We start from the raw sequence: 27,533 nt of genomic DNA on the forward strand, positions 1-27,533 counted from the left end.
CTGGTTGATTTGCAGCACTGGCTGTTTTTATTAGATCAGATTAAAGGATGATTTTATTTAACTAATGGACGAAGTGCTGAGGGACTGGATGACCCCATTTAGAAGGAAGCCCCCCGGGAGAGGGCAGTGTGTGTGTGTGTGTGTGTGTGTTTATGTGCCATCTCTACTCTTCTGCATCACACCCAAACAAACCTCAGTCCTGCACCCCCATTCTCTCTCATTTCTCACCCCTGAAGATGAGTAATGACAGTGTCATAGTGACACTTCTCCATTCATCATAATCAGAAGATACTGCGCAGCACAGAAAGAAACCATACAAAGAAAAGGAGAGTGATTCATTAGGCTAAGATATTAAACCGTGCTCTTTAGCATATGTGCTTTTAATTAGGAATGTGCTCTCCATTTCTTCCTGTCCAATCCACAGCTTTTTCATTTCTCATTTTTAATTTGATTCAAAGATGCAGCTACATGTTATATATATTTTTACTTATTTAAAATCTTCCCCATAAAGACTTTGAGTGCTATTTTTAGGTTTTCATGGCTACATTTAAGTATTTACTACACTGTTATAAAAATCCATAATTTTACGGTTTATTCACAGCAACAGGGGTGCTGAAAAAAAATAAAACATAGAATAACGGCCGTTAATTTACAGAAATGTATCGTAAAAAAAAAGATACTAAATTACAGAAATTTTCTTAAATTTAAATTTCTGGTAAATTACTGTAATTTAATATCCCTTATTTTACGGTAAATTTCTGTAATTTAATGACCGTTATTTTACTGGGGGTTTTTCTGGCACCCCAGCTGCTGTAAATAAACGGTAAAATTGTGGGTTTTTTTTTTTAGAGATTTATTTTTGGCCTTTTTGCCTTTAGTAGATAGGACAGTATTTAGACAGGAAGTGAAGTTGGAGAGAGAACAGGGTAGGGTAGGGAAATGTCTTCGAGCCAGTATTCGAACATGGGACGCTATGACATGCTATCGCACCATATGTCGACGCTCTAACCTAGGCTATTGTACCGACAAATTGTGAATTTTTTTTTACAGTGTAATCAAACTTTAAAGTAAGGTGCGAGCCTTTTTGTCATATCAAAAAAGTTGCAGAGACTTATTTTAATGAGAACATTTTTAATGATCAATCTCTTTAATGTATTTTTTCTGAAAAACAAATTCTTTGTAACTCTCTGGCATTACCATTTACATAATTCTGTACATGAAAAAGAAAAAAGCACTGCTTTAGATACAGAGTAAAACCTGAAAACTAGAAAAAACCTTCAAAATAAAAATTAGAGGAGGTTTACATTACAAATTAGTAGTAAGACATTGTCTGAAGTGCAATGGTATAGCTCAGATGAGTTTAAAAGTGGAAAAAAAGATGAAATAAAAATACTTCTCTATCTTCAACAAAAACAGCAATATCTTTACAGTGAGTAGAGACGTATCCTCTGATGTATTTAAAATCGTAAAAACATATTTACAGATAACTGTATCTGATATATATCTTTTTCCATCACATATATGTCAGCACCAGTACAAAATAAAAAAGAAGCTGGATGACTTCAACAGAAATCAAGAAAAACATGGTAATCTTGGTCCCAGATTGTTGATATTTGGTGAGACGGTGGGAAAAAGCGGGCTTTACCCTGTCCCATCTGCAATCTTCTTGACAGAGCGACAAACTAACACTGCGAAACACTGAATGCATCCAATCTCCCGTTAAGACAAACAAATTCTCAAAAAAAAGGGCAAAGTCAGTCACAAGGTTACATTCATGTTCATTCTTCAGAGAGCTGAAACAATAAAACTAGAGGTTGATCACAAAGACATCATGACTAGAATACCGTAATACAACACACAAAACAGGCGGAGCCATCCAAATTCCTATTTTTGTGTGGCATTTCATGGGAACAACAGTCTAAACTAAGGTCTGGCTGAGATAAACAACTACTGTTTTGAGACTTGATTTTGAAATTAGTTAAAGTCACAACAAGGAACACAAGTTGGTGGGAATGGATCGAAAATACCCGATAAAAAGTAGAAGCTTACACTGATTAAGATGCTTTTGGTGAATTTCTTGTCACAGTTGAAAGGGCAAGTTGTCTGGATGTGCTTGTTTTCCTCGGTCAGGCATTGAGTAAAGGAGTGTCAGTGTGTTTAAGAGTTTGAAGAGCTGCAGTGATGTACAGGAACTAATAAATATATATCAGTTTGAAGAGGAAAAGAAAAGTGCTGTGAGCCATCTATGGAAATACAGTGTGTACACTCTCAGAAATAAAGGTATGTGAGCTGTCACTGGGGTGGAACCTTTTCAAAAGGTACACGTTTGTAATTAAAAGGTTCATATTGGTACCTCAAAAGCATATATTAGTACCTAAAAATTTAAAGAGGAACACTTATGTAATTTTTAGGTACTAATATGTACCCTTGAGGTATTAATATGGATGTTTTAAGTACAAACTTGTACCTTTTGAACAGTTCCCACCCCAGTGACAGCTCACATACCTTTATTTCTGAGAGTGTATGGTGAATTTAAAGAGATAGATCACCCAAAAATCTACTCACCCTCAAGTTGTTCCAAACCTTTTGAGTTTCTTGCTTTTGTTGAACAACAGATACTTTGAAGAAAGCTAAAAACCTGTAACCATTGACTTCTATGGTTACAGGTTTGTAACATTTAAAAAAAAATCTTCTTCAAAATATATCAGAAGCAATAAACTTGAAGTCAAATTAGGATTTGAGACTTAATTACAGCTTAATGGATGAGTAAATGATTATTTTCTTTGGGTGAACTATCACCAATTTTTGATGATTAAAATGTTTTTAACCAGAGCTCACGAGCAAAGAAAGGAAACAAAACATACAACGCATATTTGATGTCGTGATTAGAGGGCTTATTTTGTCTTTGCAAATGTCTGAGGGGCATCACCGACTGATTCTTTATACTTGGGTGAGCTGTTTGTTATGATCCAGATGAGATCATGTCATGGTATCCTCTCTAGCTGCCATTGTGACTAAAGAAAACCTCTTTCTCACAGTTGTAGGGAGTTGGGGGAGAAGTTTGTAGCTGCCAAATCTCTTCAAGCAATATGAACAAACACCTAGTTGACAAACACACACATGGCTTCACTCTTTTACTGACACCGGTCGCCTAGCGACAGCAGAGCATCCATCTTGCATGCGCTGAGAGAGCACACAGAGTCTGACGTGTTGTGCTGCGACGCTCGTAGTGCAAACAAACACACAAGCGCAAAGCAGAGCAAACGCAGAGGATCAACACACCTCAAGAGCAGCAAGAGATATAGAGAGAAGATTAGCAAGAGAAGGAGAGCAGTGTGTTCGACAGTTTGCTTTCGGGAAAATGGATCCACTGGTGACAAAGGCCCACCTCAAATCTTCACACAATCTTTAATACATGAACAGGATGTCAGAATAAGGGTCAACTAAATACATAAAAACATTGCATCCAAAATCTTTCCCAATGTCATTTTGCAGGTTTTCAGTGCCTCTTGCCCTTAGTCCAGCATAAAGGACATGAGAAAAAAAAGAGAGACAGAAATGGATCAAATCCAAAGGGTATTAAAAAAAACAAAACTTTAAATGCAGAACACCGGATCTATACTCGAGAGTCAACCCAAACAGAGAGGAATTGGTTTAAATATTGTGACAGCACACACATGTAATACACAACATGTAATATATATCTTAGATTTGTCGACCATGTAATAAAAAATAAAACAATAAAACCAATCACATTTTCATAAAACTGTCCTGTTAAAAAACAAAAACCCTTAGGCTATTGGTTGGGGAAAAACTCTTCCATCCAACCTTCCGTTGAATCCAAATCTGTCCCATCCGACAGGCCGAACGAAACCCCAGCCCCAGCCCCTGATTGGCTGCCGTAACCGTATGCCAGTTCCTGATTGGACGTCCTCTGGTAGCCCTGAGGCTGACCGCCTGGCATGTACGGCCCACCCCCTCCCGATGCCCCTGGCATGCCCTGAGCAGGGCCTTGTCCGAAAGCGGCCATGTTGGGCACTCCCTGGTTCATGCCAGGCATCACCATACCCCGCGGCTGGTTTGTCCTTGGTTGGCCTGCCATGTGCGGCATCATCGGCCCACCCATCGCTGCAGGGTTAATCGAGCGTGGGTCCACCATAGTCTGTCCGCCCATCGCCTGTGCGAAATGCTGCTTGGCCATCCGAGGAGGCTGACCACCTTGCATGGCGTACGCAGGGTTACTGTTAAACGCCACCATGTCGTTTGAAGTCCTTCCGGCCATGGCCTGCATGTTTTGCTGCTGCTGCGGCCACGCTTGTCCTCCGCCTCCCATCATACTCTGCAGTCTCTGAACTTGCGCTTTGGCCATCGGTTGCCCACCAGGGGCGACACCGGCTGATTTTAGTTGCTGCTGTGAGAGGTTGGGGTTCATGAGCATCGCCTGCCCATACCCGGCTCCTGCACCTCCCCCGACCATCCCCTGTCCACCGGCACCCGCTTGCCTCTGTGCCATCGCCATGCTTGCCTGGTTGGGATGGTGCTGCTGTTGCTGCTGGAGCATCTGACCCATGTTTGGGTTCATCCCCTGATACATGCCTGTCTGTGCGCCAGCCTGGCCTCCGTACGCCATGCTCATGTCACCCTGCGTAGGCATGGCGGCGGCGTTCTGGACGGGCGTCATCTGCATCATCCCCGGGTTCTGCTGCTGCTGTTGCTGCATGAGTCGAGCGGTACGCATGTTCTGCAGCGTCTGGTTCCTGGCTGCCATCTCCTGGGACGTGCCTAAAATAATGAACAATTAAATAATGTTAACTGACATCTGTTGTTCTTATTACATTTCCAGTACATCAAAGGCTTGTTTCAATTAAATTCTAATGGCATAAATAGGCGCTCTCGAAAGCTTAGCAAATCACTGTAAATTGTCTATGATGGCATAAACTGCACATTGAAATCTCCAGATGTCTGTCTGGGAACAAAGTTAATCATTTATTGTTCCGAGTCATCTTAGATATTATAGCTTGAATGAATATAAGACAAATAATAATGTATAATTTTATATATTATATAATACTTGTATTTTATTATAATATAATAACATAATACAAAATAGTGAGAAAGACAAAGTAGTTAATATTAAGTCACCATCCTGCAAGTCGCTCGCCAGTGACCACAATTTTAGGTACAAACCTAATATTCAAGGGAAATGAAGAATTTCATAATCCCCAAAAAAGCTTCTGTCTTATATGGCACGAGGGTGAGCAAAATTAACTGAATTACACAGTTTTATTTTAAGTCAGAATTATTAGCCCCCCTGTTTATTTTTTCTCCCAATTTCTGTTTAACAGAGAGATTTTTTGAACACATTTCTACACATAATAGTTTTAATAACTTATCTATAATAACTGATTTATTTTATCTTTGCCATGATGACAGTAAATAATATTTGAGTAGATATTTTTCAAGACATTAATATTCAGCTTAAAGTGCCATTTTAAGGCTTAGCTAGGTTAATTAGATTAACTATGTATGCAGGTTAGGGTTATTAGGCAAGTTAATGTATAACGATGGTTTGTTCTTTAGGCTGTTAAAAAAATATTGCTTAAAGGGTCTGATACAGGGGTCACCAATCTTGGTCCTGGAGGGCCGGTGTCCAACTTGCCTCAACACACCTGCCTGGATGATTCAAGTATACCTAGTAAGACCTTGATTAGCTTGTTCAGGTGTGTTTGATTAGGGTTGGAGCTAAAATCTGCAGGACACCAGCCCTCCAGGAACAAGTTTGGTGACCACTGGTCTAATAACTTTAACCCTAAATCCGAAATGAAGATTGAGTATTAAAGGCCCTAGTAAAAAAAATTAAAGAATGATCTGAAATGATGTTGAAGTGAACATTTGAGGGAGTTCCCTTTGACTCCAAAACACATTTAAGCTTGGTACGTTGCATTAACGCAATTGAGTGTGAATTCTGAAACTTTTCTATATGATGCCATTTGGTGTCTGTCTGCAGCAAACAATGTAAAAATGTGCCTCACGGTGGTGGCGCTTCTTATGTGGAACATTGTTAGCCAGATGTTTATGAAACTTTTCTTCTCTCAGCTACCATTGTTGAGTTAGGGAGACACGCAAGCAGTGTGTCACATTTACAAACCCACCTACTGCAGAGCTGGGATGTTGGAGTGTTTGAAAACAGTATCGGCATGGGTCAAAACATCATGTTTCACGGTATCGTGATTACCGCTCTATAATAAGTTCCTTTTATATGTCTGGGTAAAAACAAAAAACCTTTCCTACATTAACAAAATGCATTTTATATTAGAAAACATACTATTCTGAAACAGTAAACAGTAATGTCAGGCTAGTTTCAAAAACACTGATTTATTTACAACACATTTAAAAAACACATTAAAATTCCACTTACTTGAAGTCAGAATTATTAGACCCCCTCGATTTTTTTCCTTCTTTTTTAAACATTTCCCAAATGATGTTTAACAGAGCAAGGAAATTTTCACAGTATGTCTGATAATATTTTTTCTTCTGGAGAAAGTCTTATTTGTTTTATTTCGGCTAGAATGAAAGCAGATTTTAAACACCATTTTAGGGACAAAATTATTAGCCCCTTTAAGCTATATTTTTTTCGATAGTCTACAGAATAAACCATCATTATACAATAACTTGCCTAATTACCCTAACCTGCCTAGTTAACCTAATTAACCTAGTTAAGCCTTTTAATGTCACTTTAAGCGTTCTAGAAGTTCCTTGAATAATATCTAGTAAAATATTATTTACAGTCATGATGGTAAAGATAAAATAAATCAGTTATTAGAAATGACTTATCAAAACTATTATGCTTAGAAATGTGTTAAAAAAACTGCTCTCAATTAAACAGAAATTGGGGAAAAAATAAACAAGCAGTCTAATAATTCAAGGGGGCTAATAATTCTGACTTCAACTGTATATCTTGGTATGGCATAACAGAACATTTTAGCGGTTTTAAAACTTGACTTTTCCAAACCGCTGTAAACCTTGAAACCGGTTATCATCCCATACCTAGTACCGTCATTCAGTCTTTTCGAATGTCTTTTTGCTCACAAATAAAGAACAAAACAGAACTTTATTTGAAGTAAGTTCACGGATTTCTAAACTTTTCACAATGTTTAACATAACAGAAGAATTTCAATGGTCACAGCAACAGACTTTAGATTTGTGTGTGTTCATTAGACATGCTGGCAGACCTTCTGGATGTGTAAGTGGCCAGGCAGTATTTTGTCATTTTGATATCGAGGAACTTAAAGAAGGACATCTTCAGATGTCTTACCATCCACTTCAGATGACAACACTGTAAGCTATTTGGTCACAAAGTAACATGATCTTCACATCTAGTATAAAGGTGTTTAGTGTTTGCGCATGGATATTTTTATCTTTTCTTTGTAAATGTGTGTGTGTGTCTTGCCTTGAAACTGCTGGAGCGGGTATGGATTCCTCTGTGCCTGAGTCATCTGTCTGGGGAGATGCTGCTGCTGTTGTAACTGGAAAAAGAAAGTAGAAAGCGAAGCAGAAAAACGGCATGAATATCAAAAATTCCTTATCAATAATCAAAAACAAATGAAGAAAAAGCAAAACGGACAGAAGATCGAGAGCTGCTCCAGCACACAAGAAGCGTTATTTCTTACAGAGAAATGTGAAGTAGAAAGAGAATCCAGCGCTGTCGCTCACCTGTTCTGCCAGCATGTGTTGCTGCTGCTGCTGCTGTCTCTGTTCTCTCATTAGCTGCGCTTTCTGCTGCTGCTCCATCAGATGAAGCTGGACCCTCTTCTCCTGCTCCATCGCCATCATCTGCTTCATCATGGCCGCCTGCTGTTGCTGCTGTGGATTGGGCAGATAACCGCCAGGCCCCGCCCCATTAGGCCCTGCTGGGGCCACACCTCCTGGTCCTCCATGAGGTGGCTGAACTCCACCGGCTTGTCGTGGCAGTCCAACTACTTCCTACAAGAGCAAGTAGAGTGAATATCAATTATAGAGCAGTCCATTATTTGGTGGTTGCAGAGTCTGTTTCCAAACAGGTTTCTATAACACCTCCCTCCATACAGCATCTGTTAATGCAAACAGGTTTCCTGAACACTCGGTGGGAATCCACACAAAAAGTCCTTCCACTAAGCTTACACCATTGGTTAAGAATACAGATATAATAACTGACAATCTATTGAACCAATTATTGATACACAATAACGTTTTTATTGCTTCTTGTATGCGATAACACATATTTTCAGGGGGAACTGTCATCAGGTGAACCAACCACAAGCAACTAGTTTAACTGATAAACTCATAATGTAGTGCTGTTTAAAATTTGGGGCCATTATAGTATTGTAATGAATTTGTTTTTATTTAGAATGACTAAATTAAATAGATCAAACATGACAATCAAGACCTATAATGTTAAAACACTTCAAACAATCAGACTTTAAACTTAAAAATATATGAAAAAAGGAAGAAAATATATAATAAAATAGGAAAAACAACTTCAAACGGTAAAAATATTTAACAAGATTACTGTTTTTCATAATTTTTTAAATAGAATAATTTTCGGTTACACATTTAAATAAAACAACACCATGTGTCCTTTCCATTTTTAGATTTTTACAAATATTTTCTATTCAACGATGACTGTAAAACCCAAATAAATAAAAATACTATTTTGTAATGTCATAACGTAAATTTAGTAATCATTTATCAAAGTTTCCAAATGCTGTGGAGACCTCTTTCTTGTGTTGGTGAGTTAGAAAGAAATACCCTATTAATGGTGGTCAAGATGATCTAAAATGACCTAAAACATAGGTCTCAATGTCAATTCCTGGAGGGCCGCAGCTCTGCAGTTTTGGTCCAACCCCAATCGAATACAGCTTATCTAAAAAAAATCAAGGTGTTCAAGACTATGTGGGACTTTTAAGCAGGTGTGATTTGCAGGTGATTGGAGCTGAAATCTGCAGAGTTGTGGCCCTCTAGGAATTGAGTTTGAGACCACTGACCTAAACAAATAGTCTTGTCTGAGACTATTTAAACTAAGATTCAAAACAATCAAGACACAACAAGGACATGTTTATGGACAAAGACAACCAGAAACAAGAGAACAAGAGAACAGTGAGTTAAAGTTAAAGGAGGATGGGATGGGGCAAACTGAACTCAAACTCATATCCTCCGTACAAGCACCCCACAGCACAATCACTAACCGAAAGGCCATGACTTCAATCTGAGGCAATCATTTTATTTGAAGCACTCCACGAGGCTTTTACAACAGCATAAATAATGAAGCCCAAACATGCGCACGCCACAGGAGACTGTTCAGATAAATCTAGACCAGACCGGTCAATGAGCACAAATCTGTGTGTAGACAGCTGGATCTCTTCTGTTAACCAGTCATGCTGTCCAAACGAGAGCCGATCGGCACGTACGTATCAGTGTAGAAGCTGGACAGGCCAGAGGGGGGCAGTGTTGATCTTTTTTTCCCCATTCCTTTCCTTGTCTTTCTCTCACTCCCTCTTTTCGAGTTGTCATCTATCTCTATTTCTTCCACCTCTGTGCCCATGTCTCCATTCCGTTCTCCGTCTTTCCCTCCTTCCTCCAGATTTCCCTTTACCTCCTCTCTTTTTCTTCTCTTTCACCCTCACCGCCTTACATACTCTTTTTCATTACGGTCCCCCTCATCCCCCCCTCTCCCTTCAGCTCTCTCTGCAGATGGCTTAATCATGAGTGGTGTAAAAGATGTGTCTCCTTCTTCCTGCCGGATAATGTGTGTGAGCCAAAGACTCCTCAGCCGAGCATGGAAAGAGAGAGATGAGGGGTGAGAGAAAAGGACTCAAATGACAGAAAAAAAAACATTAAAGAGAGAGAGGGAGAGAAAAAACAGGAAAGAGAGACTGACAGATAGAGAGAGAGAGCAGGTAGCCAGGCAACAGTGGCTATAATGTTGAGCAGATGGTGCTCATAGGAGCCATGATGGACGACAGCGGGCAGCAGCCGAGAGAGAGAGAGAGCGCAGCGTAAATTAAGTCTCTCTCTTTTATCCTTTCTTCCTCCTTTTTCTGTCTCCATCGCCGATTCCATCTTCATCCTTTTCCCTTCATTCACACGTGTGAACCACTCGTGTTCCTTACTTGCACATTTTCATCTTAAACTATTAGCTCAATCTTAAAGACAGTTGAAAACAACTCAATGCAAATGCAATGTTCTGTGTCACAATATGAAAAAAGAATGTCTACGGAATGATTATTGATCTTGAAAGTGTTTTTGAAAGGTGCTGTGTATATTCTGCATCACTAGCAACACCAACATTACTTGGTGGTCATAGGGTCTGTTTCCAAACAGGTTTCTACAGTACTCCATACAGCCGTGTCAATGAAAACAGGTTTCCTCAACACCTGGTGGGAGTTCACACAAAAAGTCTCACCCCTAAACCCACACCACTGGTTAGGCACACTGATAGTAGGTAACTTTCACCAGTGGTCATTCACACAGATAACCCCACCCCCAACGTACACCAATGGTTAGGCATACAGATGGTTCCACCCTCAATTAATACTATCGGTCAGATACACAGATAGTCCCACCCTCAACTTGCACTACTGGTCAGGTACACAGTTAGTCCCACCCTCAACTAACACTATTGGTCAGGTAGACATAGTCCCACCCCCAACTTACACCAGTGGTCAGGCATACAGATAGTCCCACCCCCAACTTACACCAGTGGTCAGGGGACAGGGTCAGTGGTCAATAAGGCATAAAGAAAGTGCTACACTCAATTTATACAATTAGTCAGGTACACAGATAGTCCCACCAGAAATTACATTATTGGTCAGGTACACAGATGCTCCCACCCTCAACTTACACTACTGGTCAGGCATACAGATAATTCCACCACCAATTTACACCAGTGGTTAGGAATACAAACAGTTCCACACTCAATTCACACCATTGGCCAGATAAACAGATAGTCCCACCCTAAACACACACTATTTGACAGGTACAAAGCTAGTCCCACCCCCAACTTACACCAGTCATCAGGCATACAAATAGCTCCATGCTCAATTCACACCATTGGTCAGATACACAGAAAGTTCCACCCTTAACTTACACTATTAGTCAACAACACAGATAGTCCAACCCTCAACTTGCATTATTTGTCAGGCATACAGATAGTCCCACCCCCAACTTACACCAGTGGTCTGGCATACAGGTAGTCCCACCCTTAACTTACACCAGTGGTCAGGCATACAGATAGTCCCACCCCCAACTTGCACAAGAGGTCAAGCTTACAAATAGTCCCACTTCCAACTTACACCAGTGGTCAGGCATACAGATAGTGCTACACTCAATTTATACCATTGGTCAGACACACAGGTAGTCCCCCCTCAACTTACATTACAGGTCAGGCATACAGATAGTCCCACCCCCATTTTACACCAGTGGTCAGGAATACAGATAATCCCACCCACAACTTACACCAGTGGTCAGGCATACAAATAGTTCCACGCTCAATTCACACCATTGGTCAGATACACGGAAAGTTCCACCCTCAACTTACACTATTAGTCAACAACACAGATAGTCCAACCCTCAACTTGCATTATTCGTCAGGCATATAGATAGTCCCACCCCCAACTTACACCAGTGGTCAGGCATAAAGATAGTCCCACCCCCAACTTACACCAGTGGTCAGGCATACAGATAGTCCCACCCCCAACTTACATGAGTGCTCAGGCATAAAGATAGTCCCACCCCCAACTTACACCAGTGGTCAGGCATACAGATAGTCCCACCCCCAACTTACACCAGTGGTCATGCATACAGATAGTCCCACCCCCAACTTGCACCAGTGGTCATGCATACAGATAGTCCCACCCCCAACTTGCACAAGAGGTCAAGCATACAAATAGTCCTACTTCCAACTTACACCAGTGGTCAGGCATACAGATAGTGCTACACTCAATTTATACCATTGGTCAGGTACACGGATAGTTCCAGTTCCAACTTACACCATTGATTAGGCGCAAAGATCGGCCCACCCAAAAATTACAACACTGATTAGTCACACAGATATGTCAGCCTTAAAATACACCATTGGTTAGACAAGCTGAGGTAGTTTCACTTCAAACTCACACCGTTGCTTAGACAGTTCTACCCCAAACTCCCACCATTGGTCAGGCACACATATAGTCCCACCCTCAACTTACACCAGTGGTAAGGTACATAGATAGTTCCACCTCTAGCTTACACTATTGACCAGGCACACAGATAGCCCCAACCGCAAAGTGCATCATTGGTAAAACAAACACAGGCAGTTCCACCTCAAACTCACACTATTATTCAGGCACAGAGATAGTCCCACCCCCAAACTCGCAACAAAGGTCAAACATATTGTTCTACCCTAAACTCACACCACTGTTTAGGAAAATGTTGCTGTCATCAGACCAGGCCAACAAACATTGTTTTATCAGTGCAACAAAGTCACTTAACACATTAATTTGGGACCGAAGAGTATTTCAAAATCCAAATGACACTTTCATCAGCTAGATAAAGCATGAAATGTGAGGGTTTGTTAAAAGCAATAAACAAACACACAGAAGAAACTATCTCTAATGATTGTGAACTCTAAAAGTTCACAGATCTTCAGTTGTTAAAGGTGTCTGAGGATGTGTGAAGGGAAACAGCTTACTGTAGTTTGCACAAAGCAATACATAGTGCGATGCAGATAGCTAGAGTGATTGCTTTCATTGATCTCATGCATACACACACAAACACACATTGATTACCAGTAGTGAGCCTTGGCCCAGATCAGACACTAATCTGAGGGGTTTGCTCACAACATCCCCTCTAATAATACACCACGCGCCAACACACGGTCCTCATGAGGGCGTTTGTGTGAGTGGGTGGTGGGAGCAGTGACTGGCCAATTCAACAAATCTAAGCTGAATACTAACAGACATGCACAAACTCCTGCTATGACATCTTAAATCTGTTGAAGAATTTTGGCAATGGCAAAGATGCATAAATATAGCTTCAGCTGATCATTTGTAGGTTTAGGCCCAAGCTGACAGAAAAACATGAGCTTGTTTCCAAGCAAACCTGTGACCGTCATCATACTCATCATACGTCAACAATGATTTAAGACCTTAGACCACCACAATAAGCACAAATACAAATACAACTCTTTAAAACAGGAAGTGATGAATTGAGGAAAATAAAATAAAAACAACAATATACGACAAAGGTGTAGAGGCGGCATCATATATCCAAACCAGCAGGTGTTGCTGCCGCCTCCATCAGATTATTTGCCTGAATATCAATCATGTCAAATCTACTGAAAGTGTGGACAAAACAAATAAGAGCCAAATTATGCTTCGATCTATTGGTGCAGTAACAAAGAAAGAGCAAAATCTCCACAATGCACCTGTTACAAGGTATGAATGTGACCACTCTTCCATCCCAATTTCCACAAACCCACCACCTCTCTTTACCTCCAACCTTTCGCCCTCCCTTCCCTCCCCATGTTGCGTTATCTCTCCCAGCTTCTATATTCCCTTCCTCCCTCTCTCTTTTCCTCTGCACAGAAGCCATTAGTGGTGGCCGTAAAGCCATATTTCTGTCTACAGCTCAATTACACGCACACACACTCGCGCGTGTGTGCAGAGGTTCAGCCCCAGTTCATTGAGCATTATGGATAGAAATCCATTCCCAGCTCTGCACACTGATTTCTCCATATGAATCCCTAATAAACAATTGCGGTAAACGGACTGAGGCGCCAAATGATGATGTTAACCCACGGATTTCAGTCGATGCCTATTACAAAAACTAAAGTGGGTGACCACATCTCCTTAATTGGATCAGTCACGTGAAATAACGTAAAAAGAAATCAAAAGAACGCTCTTTGTAAAAGATGAACATTGAAAAGTAAAAGTGTCTGAACGAGGCTACTTGTTTTCCATTGTTTGGACAAGTGTGCGGTGTGAAACTGTGCATTGTTCGTTGGCTGCGCCTCAAAGTTTCCGGAATAAATATTGAGCACACGTGGCTCAATTAAACATAGACGGACTCTCTCGGTGTGGATCTGCAGGTAGAGAGGTAAGAGGAGAAAATGATGAAATCTGATGTAAGGACGAGAAAGGAAAGATAACAGAAGCACAGAGAAATAAACGTCTCCCTCATGCTTCCTCGCTCTGCTACGCACTTTTCCTGTCTCTCGCTTTCTCTTCATAGAGGATAAAATGCAGTATTTGGAGCAAGAAGCTGCGAGAATCTGTTCTGCTTTTGTAAAGTAAAAGTTAAAAGAATAGTTCAGCCAAACATGAAAATTACCTCACCATTTGATCTCCTTTGTGTGAGGGAGAACCTTAAACCTTTATGAGTTGTGCCTACTGTTGAATGCAAAAGAAAATTTTCTGAAAAAAAGCTGAATGATGGACACACACAAACTTCTGTAGTAGGGAAAAAAGGAATCAATTTCATTCTTAAAAGGTCAAAAAATCTTTGTCTTTTTCTGAGAAAGAATCTCAAATAGGTTTTGGAACAAGTAATTTTTTGGTGTATCTCTTTGAATGGAATGCCATTCATCTTTTTTGGGGTAATTCAATAAGATTTTCATAAACAAACAATGTCCAATTAAATTAATTTCAATTCAGCTTTATTTGTATAGCGCTTTTACAATGTAGATTGTGTCAAAGAAGCTTCACATACATGGTCATAGTAACTGGAACAGTGTAGTTCAGTTTTTAGTGTTTAAGTTCAGTTCAGTTTAGCTCAGTTCAGTGTGATTTAAAATCATTACTGAGAGTTCAAACACTGAAGAGCAAATTCATCGATGCGTATGTTAGTCGGTACACATCTTCAGAATAGGGATGCAGTGATTAACCGGTTTCACTATTTACTGTGCTTTAATTCATCATGGGTTATTAATCGTAAAGACTTCAACACTGTTTCTGCATGAAACAAAACTGCTGCAACTAAAAGTTATGCCAACTTTGCCCTAATTTAAAGTTCCGTGCTTTTACAGTACACTGAGACTAATAGCCACACGCACTGGATTAACTATGATAGAGGTTATAACTAAGGCAAGTTTGTTATTTCCAATGGAGGGACCCGCACATGACAACGTGCTCACGCTTTCCAGACGCTGACATGACAGGGAGCTTTTGTGACCGCGGGAAATGCAAACCCACCTGAAGTTACAAATAACGACGCTGAGAGCGATCATGTGGTGAATGTTGATACGCCAGCTGAGATCATTCAAGTGTTTTCAGAGAGAGTGCTGAATGACTCCGAGTGGACCAGCTGTTTAATAGCCTGAATTTTGGTGAGTTGCATTCACTGCATATTCAGTGCAAATGGCCGCTAAATCTAAAATCTAACGCTGTATACATCATCGCTAAATAAGCTCGCCTTTAAACTGAAACTGCGGCCCATGACAGAACAGTACTGCGCAGGTGGTCATCGCGAGGATCCTGCTCTGCATCGCTCATATATTGGGTCGGCTGACTCGCCTGCTTTTCCACAAACACAGAATGTACAAGCGCATAACGAGAAAGAGCATTTAAAATGACACAACCAAAACATTTAAAGAGTGATAGAAGTGAGACTTTTAATCCTTTTTTTGTCGGTTATTTCTTTTATTTTTCGATTTAGTTACTGATGACTGCTTTGCAGCTTTTAGCATTGAATTAAATGATTTATTATGTTTTGTAGCAGATATTTCTTACTGCAGTGCTTCATTTTTGTTTGATGCAAACCGTAGATTTATTTTTCATAATGTAACAGTATGTCTTTTATAGTAGATGAGTTACATTTAAGAACATTCAAGGCAGCATGATAATGAGAATAAGTTACAGAATAAGTTAGTTGTTTCTGGTTTTTGTTAGTACTGATTGATGTTGTTTTCAAATACAATAAATCTGTTAACATACAATGTGCAGTTGTGCTCATTCATTTTTGGTGGGTGCTCCTACATTTTTTATGGTGCTCCTAAATTTTTAAAGTTAGGAGTGCCCATAGCAAGTATAAAAGTTAATTTCAAGCCATGAGTTAGACAATTACAAGTTGTTTATTTATTCTTATTTTTATTTATTTATTCATTTTTCTTTAATTTTATTTTAGTGTAAAATTATTACTTCTGTTTAAATGTCAAAAACATTCACTTATTTTAAGCACAAAGAGAGAAATGGACTATTTGTTGTTTTTTATTATTATTTAGAGCTGTTTTAATTAGTTACTGAGCAGGAATAAATAACACAGTAAAATAAGTATAAGGAGTTTTCATCAGATTTTTCTAAACTAGTATTGTTCTGAAATGAATGAATGCATAATAATTGTGATTATTTCTCAGACTCTAATCATGCAACCAAAAAATGTAACCGTTGCATCCCTACTTTGGAATTTTAGTGAAAATGTGGGAAAACTGCACATAATCCGCATGTGCCATACACTATGCAGATTTACCCTTAAAACACGACAGAATTGAGAGTTAAATGTCACAACAGGTGCTCGCGCGTGTCTGTTTCAAAATCTTCTCTCATTCTTCCTCCTCTTATCTCTCCTTTGTCTCTCGCAGCTGTGCCTTGTTGAAAGCGATCATGACTAATTATTCAAGGCTCAACAGAAGCAGAAATGATGATGAACTTTATTATCCGAGCGAGAGAGAGAGAGAGAGAGAGGAGCGAAGGGAAATGTTTTAAGCTGTTGAAACGGTGTTTGATTGGTGAAGGGTTTTTGAGTGTGTCTGTGACAGATTAATTGTCATCTTTTACTGTCTCACTTTCCTGGGATGAGTGAACCAATCATGGCTCTTCTCTCAAGAGGGAAGATAAAACGACCAATCGTATCCTCAGATCTCCTTTCTCTCCTGTCCAGCATTCCCACACAGGGAGGCGAGCTCAGGCTCTGATAAATTGAGTGTGTGTGTAAGTGTGGAATGAGGGAAGCAGAGGGTGTCAATGCAGCATACGAGCTCTGAAACCTAGTAAACTGTGTTTGGTCATGTTAAACTTGCTTAAAGTGGTACATTGAAACTTGTTTCAATCCGAAGTCTCCAAGTAAACACAGCTTTCGTCTAAACATTGTGTTTATATATACACAAGCATTAAAAATACGTTATCTCATGCCCAAAGAAAGGGATATGTGGAGGTTAATCCAAAGCAACTTTATCTAGTATTTAAAGGGATAGTTTACCCAAAAGACCATCAGCATTTACTCATCCTCACTTGTTCGAGACTTGTTCAAGTTTCTTTCTTCATTGAAACACAAAGAAAGATATCTATAAAGAATCTTGGTGACATGTAAACACTGACATTCATAGAAGGAAAAATAAATACCATGCAAGTCAATGGCTGCAGGTTTATACCCTTCAAAATGTCATCTTTTGTGTTCATGAAGTCAAGAGTGAGTAAACTGTGGTGGAATTAAAATTTTGGAATAAAACATCCCTTTAATAGTTGCAGAATGGTAGGAGAATTTTGGAATGACACTAACTACGCCTATGATTCATCAACAACAGCTTGTTTAAATTGTGTGTGTTATAACAAAGTCCCTTTAAGGTATTTCACTTGACAGCTATCTTTAAATCGCCTCTCAGGCAGTTTGCTCGGGCATTCTGTCTGAATGGGGAAACATAAAAATTCTTCAAAACTGTTTGCCAAGCTTTTGATTACAATATATAATTGGAACCACCAATAAAATTAAGCAACAAACTTTTCATAAGTTTAGTTTCTAAATGTCTAAATCAAACTAAATATGCATTTTTTTTTCAGGTTGTCTGATCTAAGTGCACATGCACACTCGAAAAGAATGAGATCAGGACACCAACCTCATTTCTGGCTGTTTTACATTGTATTATCCTCTGGGTAATGATCGTCTAATCGTGCTGATCTTCTGAAGTAATCCACAACTTGGTCTCGATGGTGAAATGACAGCAACTCTTTGTTTACAAGTTTGTGGGCGTTTGAGTAATTGCCGTCATGTGATGCGCGTTTGACAGGACAGACTGTACCTCGCGTTTGTTTCACTCAGATTGACACTTGGTTCATTTAAAAGTAGAGATTTCAAGCTCTATGTGGATATATTTCTTATGTCTGTGAAGCAAGTATCCGCTGAGATTCCATTGCATTTGTTGACCACCATCGTAAAAGCACACATCTGGTCTGAGCTTCTCCCCCAGAGAAACGGCAGTCTATAGCAATCAATGATTGGCTCCTGTACGAGTAGGCGGGGCTTCATTTGCCATATTGATTGTTACACGTTTCCCCATTCAAAACTATACAAGTGACATGTATTGTGTATTCTATAGTCTTTGGATATACCTTACATCATTAAACCATTTCACACTCAAACCGCTCTAAACATTTTTGGGGGGGGAAATCTCCTCATCCACCACCAGTGTGCAGCATTCATCTGGATGACACGACGGCAGCCACATTGTGCAAGACCGCACACCACACACTAGCTCAGGAATCAACAAACTTGTTTCTGGAGGTCCGCTGTCCTGCAGATTTTAGCTCCAACCCTAACCCTCCAAACACACCTAAACAAGCTAATCAAGGTCTTACTAGGTATACTTGAAACACCCAGGCAGGTGTGTTGAGGCAAGTTAGAGCTAAACCTTGCAGGGCACCGCACCAGACCTTCAGGAACGAGATTGGTGACCCCTGCACTAGCTGATTGGTGAAGAGAAGACAAAGCGATGAAGCCAATTATGATATGAGGATGGCTTGGAGGCCATGAGGCCAGGATGCTGGGGTTAAACCCTTACTCTTTTTCAAAGGAGTCAGGATCACATCTCAACCGATCAGTTGAGGTGTAAATCAGTTTAACATCTCAACCAAAAGACAACGCTCACTCAGCAGTATAGAGTCCCCATCAATATACTGAGGCATTACGACCTACACAGACCGCAAGTTGAGCACCCCTTTCTGGTCTCACTACCACCACTTCCAGCAGCAACCTAGTTTTCCCACTTGGTCTCCCATCCTGCTACTGACCAGGCGCAGCCCTGCTTAGCTTCAGTGGGCGACCATGTGGAGCCTGGTTTATACTCAACACGTTTCCTAGTTCGCTTGAGTGCGCACAGCGAATGTGACGTCATCGCTGTGTAAGTTGGTTTTGGGTACGCGTGACATGATTTCGGTTGGTGGTGCGTACTGCATTTTTTGAGACTCAAGGGAACAGTGCGCTCGGCGTCACATTTGATTTGAGTTGAATATGAAATACTTTGAAGAGATTTTGTCTGAAACAGTACGCCTGTACACACATCTTTACGATCCGTGATCATAGAGATAACCAGATGAGCAATAATTATTGGCTAGAAATGGCAACAGTCGTGGGAAAGGAGAAAGTTTTTTTGGAAAAACTTAAGTTTTAAAAAACAAAAGAGTCCATGGCAAAAGTGGGTCAGGTACACAATTACAGATGTAATTATTCATGGTGGAACTGATTTATATATAAAATTGTGAATTTAAAACAATTTAATAGTTCCAAAACTATAATTAAGGAACAGATTATTTATTTGAGAATTGGAAAGGAATTATTGATTGGTTTACAAAATACTGATGGCCTGTTTTTCTAGGCTTTATTGGTGATAATGGTCAGGAATGTTGGACTATTATTGCCTTTTTAGCGTAAGTATAGGACAGAAACTAGCCAGACAGTAACGTGCGAGTTGTGGAGCGGGCTAATTAAAAAAAAAAACTGTATTTTTAAGTAAGTGTGCTCTTTTATATCTTGCTTTTATTCGTGCCATAATAAGAAAATATAATTGTAGAGCAACATATGTTTTGTTGTCATTAATATTTTAATAAATTTTAATAGGTAGAACTGTCCGAGATATAAACAAAAGCAAGTGATGCATCAAAGTTTGATTTAAAAATCTTGACTTGTTATATAAATCCTTATGATCATTCAAATAATTTATAAAAACAATCAAAATAATTAGCTTAAAAATACGGAATGATACTAATGATACGACATATTTCCGTATGAAATATGTTGTATCATTAAGTGGAAACAGAATTGGAAACTTTCCCTTTCTCTGTTTATCTGTCTGATTTTAAGGTCAGTTCCTTTTGACCGCCCCCTGTAGTTTTAAAGAATATCACAACGGCGAACGCGGCTAATATAAAAGCCTTGTCTGTTTCGCGATGTGTGCACGCAGTCAGCGAAGGTGTGCAATGCGGCGCCAGGCGAAAGAATAAATCCAGCTTGAGAGTTGCAGAAAATTTCCTGTTGGCGAAACTATGCATGTTTATGGTTATTGGAGTGCCAAGTTGTTAGCTTAGCAAGACGGTAACATCAAAATATAGAGACTGGCCAAATTTAAAAAGCCTTAGTTCTGGAGGTATTTGATCAAAGCTTTATAGGGAATTAACTAAACCAACGAGTTACTAAGCAAACCAAACACTACAAAGCTCAATTTAAAACTAAAAACTATTTGAAAATCAGACACAAGGAGGAAGAACTCATACTTATTGGCTTAGTGAGGGAATGAGCTGCAATCCCATGACTTAAGGACACTGGAAAAAATACCCAGAAACAAAACATTTTATATTTACTCTAAAATATAAATGTTGCATATAAATACAAAACCGCAACATCAGTTGCAGTGCTTCAAGGAAACAGGCAATTTTATTATTACAATTTTGAAGGATATTTCTCGGTAGAATGATGAGTAATGCTGTTGTTAAGCAGGAACTGATGAAAATAGGTTGAATTAATAATGGCTTCAACAAAAGCATGTACCATAGCATAAATTAACAATCTTCACAGTAGGCCTGTTTTTCAAGCTTTGTAAGTAATCACTAAAACTCCATTCCCCTATGGAGAAAATGAATTTTTTTTTACTACTGACGCACTTAGAATCAACTGTTACTTGAGTCACTTTGCACTTAAAGAGCGATAAACACACAAAGAAAGCCTCATATATGCAGTGTTTCAAATCGCTCCTTTGACACTTCAATGACAGTCAAGATGCAACCTTAAAATGGACACTAGGAGTCACAGTGCCCATAATCGCATCCGAAATATGACAGCATTGTGTGCTAGTGATGCTAGTGTGCGCCCGTGCAGCTTCAGTGTTCAGTTTCACAACCAGCCTCTCTCCCAGGCACTTTTTCTCCTGAGCAGCAATTACCAGGGCCTTGATTTATGTGTCCAGTCAAAGAAGCCTCCTCCCCCTCTCTTTTCCTCCCTCTCTCACAGGCCTTTTATCAGCAAGTCACTCTCTAACAGCACCGCAGCCACCCCTGAGAAAGACCTCATCAGATAACACACGCACGCACGCACTCACGCAACCAAATCTTTAAGAAAAAGCCTCCTCCTCCTCCCGGGGATGAGGCACAATCGTTTAAGTATCTAGTAGTGCAACGTATATATGTCTGCGTCTTGTTGTATGTTAATGCACCACACACACACACACACACACACACACACACACGTTTGCTCTGTGTGTTGCGTGTTCTGTCTATAGTGAGAGATGAGTGGAGGAGGGGCTGAAGAATGCATGGCCTCCGGGGACTTCCGATCCTAGAGAGAGAGAGAGAGATGGAGAGCAAAAAGAGAGGGAGTGAAAGAGGGAGGTAAACAATCCGGCACACTTACAGAGCGCAGAGGGGAAATAGAGAGGATGGGTAAACGTGTTTAAGAACACACACACACACAACGCCGCCTCAAAAGAGCTGTTCGTGGGCGAGACTCTGACACACACTCGTTCGACAAGGAGAAGGGAAGGATAGAGAGGAAGAGACGAGGTGTCTTTTTTTTTTCTCCAACAGCGTGACAGTGTTGACTGTTGACGGCTGGGAGTGTCATTGTGGGCAACGAGAGGGAATTACCAGACATGAAGCAAACTAATTACTGGCTGATTCACTAATTACCTCCAGAGAACGAGACGGAGAGAGAGAGAGCTGCTAAGTGAGCATCTCCTCTCCTGTCATGAAATAATGGGAGGGAAAAAGAACAGCAGCCTGACACAATGTGTTTGGTGACATCATAATGAGGAATGAACAAAGGCCTATTTGTTTGCATTTTTTTCCCTCTTAAACAAACGCTGTATGAACCTGTTGGCTTAAAACTGGAGCTATTGCAAACACTCATTACAAAAATGCCTTGTGCATGTTTGCGATGTCTGTTCACTAAGAGCTTCTTGACGATATAAACGAGAAATTAACAAAAGCCAATTTGACCAAATACTCTTACATATCACTTTAAAAATAGAACTAGTGAAAACATACGTGATAATGTATAGATATGTGCATTCTGTAGTATGCTTTAGGATATAATAGTAAGAAATAAAGTTTTACATGTCAGATATTGTTAAATTAAAGTTTCTGTGTATAAAACCTGGAGTAAAACTAAAACTGACCAAAGCAGACCTTAAAAAATTATTGCTTTTTTAAAATAACTAATACTATGGGTTTTGAACCTACACTGGTCTCACAGTTCGGTTATGATTATGTCATTGATTCGGTTCAACTTGATATCTTGGTGCATAGATGATGCTTTCCATAAACAATTAAACACAAATATATATTTTTAAATATATTTATATTTTTACAGTGTATTATTTGTAATACAATGTTGTCCTTTAATACAAGCAGTCAGATATATAAACTGGACCTGCTCAAAGAAAACACTCTTTTTAAATGATTCAATCAAAACTCAAATACAATCACAGAAGACAACATGAGCATTTACAGCAAATAAACTAATGTAAATATTATTCTGCTTGCTTTTTGAGTGTTGTCGAGCGAGTTCTTACATCTCTATGATTGGTCATTGCGTTCACATGCTTAACAGAAAGGGCTGCTATTGGCTCTAAAGCTGTCATTACTGTTCACCGATGAGTGACACTGACAGAGAAAAATGTGCGGTAGCGGTCTGTATGCGCATAATTAATCACACATTGCTCAGCTACAGCAGCCTACTTGTAAAAGATGTCATGAAGAAAATTCCCTCCTACAGACACACGTCAGGATCCACAAGTATTACTTTAATGTTGATAGAAGAGAGGAAAATTTACCTTACATGGTGCATGGCGCATATGAAATAACCGATGTTAGTACGTAATAATCGGTGATGATCTTTCAATAAACAGATGATGAATTGTCCACGTCTGCATTGTGGTGCATCGAAAAAAACGATTAATTTTGACATTCCTAACTAATAATACAATGCATTTCACTTTGTGACACTATGACTAATAAACAAAAGCCTATTTGTTGACATTTTCTTAAACGTTCCAATATAAGTCTGTTTGGTTAAAACTATTATAAATGCACATGAAAAATGCCTCAAGCACATTTCACAATGGCTGTTCATGATGATATTCTTGACACCATGATGAGCAGTAAAAAAATTCCTTTATAAATCTCTTAGAAAGTCGAACCTAGAAAAAGTGCATGAAAACTTTCTCATTTCTTAAAATGCTTTGTGACATAACACATACACAACTGAACAAAGACCTGTTATGTTTTGTTAAGCAAATGTCTTGTAAATACTGTGTCGGAACTTTGTACGGCATGAATCCATCCAACTGACATAAACTTATATGACTGGTAGTTGCTTTTGTGCCAAGTTTAACCCTACTCTGACATTGGAGCCAATTTTGTTCCCCCAAAAGGTGTTCCCCAAACTAAAATAGTTTGTACTGTGTGAACATGTCAAAAAGTGGGTATTACACTATTAGTTCTAGGAACTAAGAAAACATTTGGTGTGAAACTCTTTAAATCAATTGTTCATTTACATTTTCATATGGCATGGATTTGACCAACCAGTACAGTATAGACACCCACCGGACGCTTTATTAGGTACACCTGTCCAACTGTTCAGTAATGCAAATATCTAATCAGCCAATCACATTACAGCAGCTCAATGCTTTTAGGCATGTAAACGTGGTCAAGATGATCTGCTGCAGTTCAAACAGAGCATCAGAATGGGGAAGAAAGGTGATTTAAGGGACTTCGAACGTGGAATGGTTGTTGGTGCCAGCCGGGCTGGTCTGAGTATTTCAGAAACTGCGGATTTACTGGAATTTTCACGCACAACCATCATGCCTTTTCCAAATGTCTTGTTGAAAAGCAACAATAACTCAAATCACCACTCGTTACAACTGAGGTATGCAGAAGAGCATCTCTGAACGCATAACACGTCAAACCTTGAAGTGGGGGGGGGGGGGGGGGGGGGCTACAACAGCAGAAGACCACACCGGGTGTCACTCCAGTCAGCTAAGAACAGGAAACTACAGTTCGCACAGGCTGACCAAAATTGGACAATAGAAGATTAGAAAAATGTCACCTGGTCTGATAAGTCTAAATTTCTGCTGCGACATTCAGATGGTAGGGTCAGAATTTGGTGTCAACAACATGAAAGCATGGATCCATCCTGCCTTGTATCAACGGTTTAGGCTGGTGGTGGTGGTGTAATGGTTTGGTGGATATTTTCTTTGGACACTCTGGGCCTAAATGTATCAATTGAACATCGTGTCAACACCACAGCCTACCTGAGTGTTGTTGCTGATCTTCTGATGACTACTTCGAGCAGGATAACGCGCCATGTCATCAAGCACGAATAATCACAGCCTGGTTTCTTGAACATGACAATAATTTTGTCCTCCCACGCATTTCTATAACCAAAACCATTCCTAGTTCCTGCTAATCCAATGGGTACCTTTTTTATTATTCCAATGGTGTAAAAGCTCCATTGGTGGAAAACCTCTAAAGTAGAACTAAAGAAATCCACAGAATCTGTCTTATTTTGGTTAATTTAATTAATCGTGTATTACAATTATCTCAAAAAAAATTACCACCCAATCTACACTACACTCTGATTTTCCAAATCTGTAATTGTGAAGGTCCGACTTAGTGTAGGCCATTAACAGCTACGCAGTACAACTAAATTGTTAATATGGAAACGACTGCTTCCGCTGAAGAAGATTCTGGAGGGTCCTTATGGTGTGTTTGCCGCCCTAACAACCACCACCACGCCCAAAGGTGATATTGTGGCTCCTGAGAGGGTCATGTCTATATTGATTTCCTCTCTAACTGCTAAGGAGGGAGAAACGCTGCATGGAAGAGAGAGCGAGAGAGAGCGAGACAGAAAGAAAGAGACAGGAATATGACAGCGCCAGAGATGTCGGAGGGGAGTGGTAATTACTTAGATAAAGAGACAGAGCGAGGGAGTGAACGAGAGCGAGCGACAGTGTGACAGAGTGAGAAAAGAGAGAGAGAGAGAGGGAAGGAGGGAATGCTGACACTAGCGGAGAGACAAAGATCTAGATAGAGGAGAGAAACAGAGGCTCATTTGCAGTCTGTCTTTGTGGAGAGGGTCATGAGCTTTTGCACACGCTCAGAGCGTGCCTGTCTACATTAGCTAGCAGAGCGCGTAGCGACGGGGGCTAACGCTAGATCTCACACACGCTCCGCAACCGAGGGATGAAAGACACAGGTTAAGACCCTTAAATATCACTGGGATTTAGGTCTGAGAGAGAAACAGAAAGAGAGAGGGGTACAAAGGAAGACAGAGCAAGTTTTTAGTAAAAGCAAATGCTGTATTCACTGCACAGCACACTGTTTTATACAGTCAACATTGTAAACATACAGAAACGAATGAACTTTCTGACATACTCTCCATGACTGTTTCTTACATTCAGCCCTGATTCTAAAAGCATTTCTTGTCTATTACACATATTTCATGCCCTTGACAGAATTTGGCTGTGTTTGTCCTGCAGGTTAATGTCACTTAATGCAGTTTATCTATAAAACCACAGAATTTATGATGCATTCCCTCATATTTTCACCTGGAGACATATAAAGCAGATTTCCAAAACTGGAATTTGGGCAATTAAAAGCTAATAATAATTAAAAATTATTACAAATAATCTATAAAAATGTAAAACTATTAAAACAGTGTCACAGTGTAAAAAAATAGTGAATGTATATGACATTTTATGTCTGCTTTGGTAAACAGCGATTTTCATTTATTTATTTATTTTCTTTTAGGCTTAGTCGCTTTATTAATCAGGGGTTGCCCCAATGGAATGAACCGCCAACTTATCCAGCACATTTTACGCAGTGAATGACCTTCCAGCTGCAACCCCAAATGGGGAAACAATCATACACTCTTACATTTATACACAATGGCCAATTTACAAACAGTGATGGTGAATCTGTTAATTTTTTAACATTTGATTTTCAACTTTTATTAATGTTTTAGTCATTTAAAATAATATCTGACATTGTCTGAGTTAATTATGCAAATTAAGGTACAAAACCAGTGAAATGAAAAGCCTATTCATTGAGACTCACCGGCCACTTTTTAAGGCACACATATCCAACTACTCGTACATGCAATTTTTTAAAAGGTTTTTTTAAATGCCTTATTGATGCCAGAGGAGAATGGCCTGGTTCTAGCTGATAGAAAGGCAACAGTAACTCAAATCACCACTCGTTACAACTGAGGTATGCAGAAGAGCATCTCTGAACACACAACACGTCCAACCTTGAGGCAGATGGGCCAAAGCAGCAGAAGACCACACCGGAGCCACTCCTGTCAGCTAAAAACAGGAAACTGATGCTACAGTTTGCACAGGCTCACCAAAATTGGACAATAGAAGATTGGAAAAATGTTGTCTGGTCTGATGAGTCTCGATTTCTGCTACAACATTTGGATGGTAGGGTCAGAATTTGGCATTAACAACATGAAAGCATGGATCCATCCTGTCTTGTATCAATGGTTCAGGCTGGTGGTGATGTAATGGTGTGGGAGATATTTTTTGGCACACTTTGGGCCTATTAGTACCAATTGAACATCGTGTCAACACCACAGCCTACCCGAGTATTGTTGCCGACCATGTTCATCCCTTTATGACCACAGTGTGCCCATCTTCATAGGTAACATGTGAAGTAGAGCTGTACTCAACTGTTATTATCAGATATAAGTTTGTTTTCCTGTTATCACCTGGCCATTAATTGTTACCATGGAACATGAACAATAATACAGGGAATATATCAGGGAATACATAAAAAAAACACTCAAGCTGCTTATATCTGTGCTTTTGATGTGAGATCTGTACATAGCATGCATTCCAGTGTTAAACTACTGTCATTACAGTACTTAGATCCTGACCATGCTGCACAGTTTCTAATAAAGTTAACAGCCACCTAGTAAGTCATTAGCAAGTTTTATTTACTCACCTATAAGCCAGTTTTACTCACATTTGACACATGGCGAGTGTTCAATTTGGATACTGCATAAAGCAGCGAAAAACCCTCTCATGCACATTCAAACACTAAAGGCATGTGAGCAATCATACACACATGAAATACCACCTGCAGTGAAATGAAGCTTTTAGTGTCAGTAGTAAAACTGACTCAGGCTTTTTCTGTAGCTAATGGTCATGAAAAAGACCAACTGCTTTCCTCCATTTCAATAAACACCTGAAGCCGTAGCCTGTGTATTGGCCAATTTGCAGCAACACTGCACCCGCTTGAAGAGTCATAACCGCTTGAATA

At 39.7% G+C, this 27,533-nt stretch overlaps 1 protein-coding gene across 8 annotated transcripts in view; it reads right to left on the minus strand.

Annotated features, from left to right (window-relative positions):
- Positions 1 to 1,114: 1,114 nt before the first annotated feature.
- Positions 1,115 to 27,533, minus strand: part of maml3 (mastermind-like transcriptional coactivator 3) — a 185,973-nt gene continuing 159,554 nt past the window's right edge. The window contains exons 3-6 of one of the 8 annotated variants that reach the window (XR_015476778.1): positions 7,714 to 7,983; positions 7,451 to 7,526; positions 3,372 to 4,782; positions 1,115 to 2,295 (exon numbers count right to left, since the gene is read on the minus strand). Coding sequence is in view for 1 of the 8 variants with exons in the window: in XM_087237413.1 (XP_087093539.1) it covers positions 3,797 to 4,782; positions 7,451 to 7,526; positions 7,714 to 7,983 (1,332 nt within the window). In the remaining 7 variants the exon portion in view is untranslated. Of the gene's footprint in view, positions 4,783 to 7,450; positions 7,527 to 7,713; positions 7,984 to 27,533 lie in introns of all 8 variants that reach the window. The other 7 variants (XR_015476777.1, XR_015476776.1, XR_015476775.1 and 4 more) reach the window with 7 other exon arrangements.

Source organism: Danio rerio, chromosome 1 (genome assembly GCF_052040795.2).
Source record: "Danio rerio strain M-AB ecotype USA chromosome 1, GRCz13ab, whole genome shotgun sequence".
Taxonomy (NCBI): domain Eukaryota; kingdom Metazoa; phylum Chordata; class Actinopteri; order Cypriniformes; family Danionidae; genus Danio; species Danio rerio.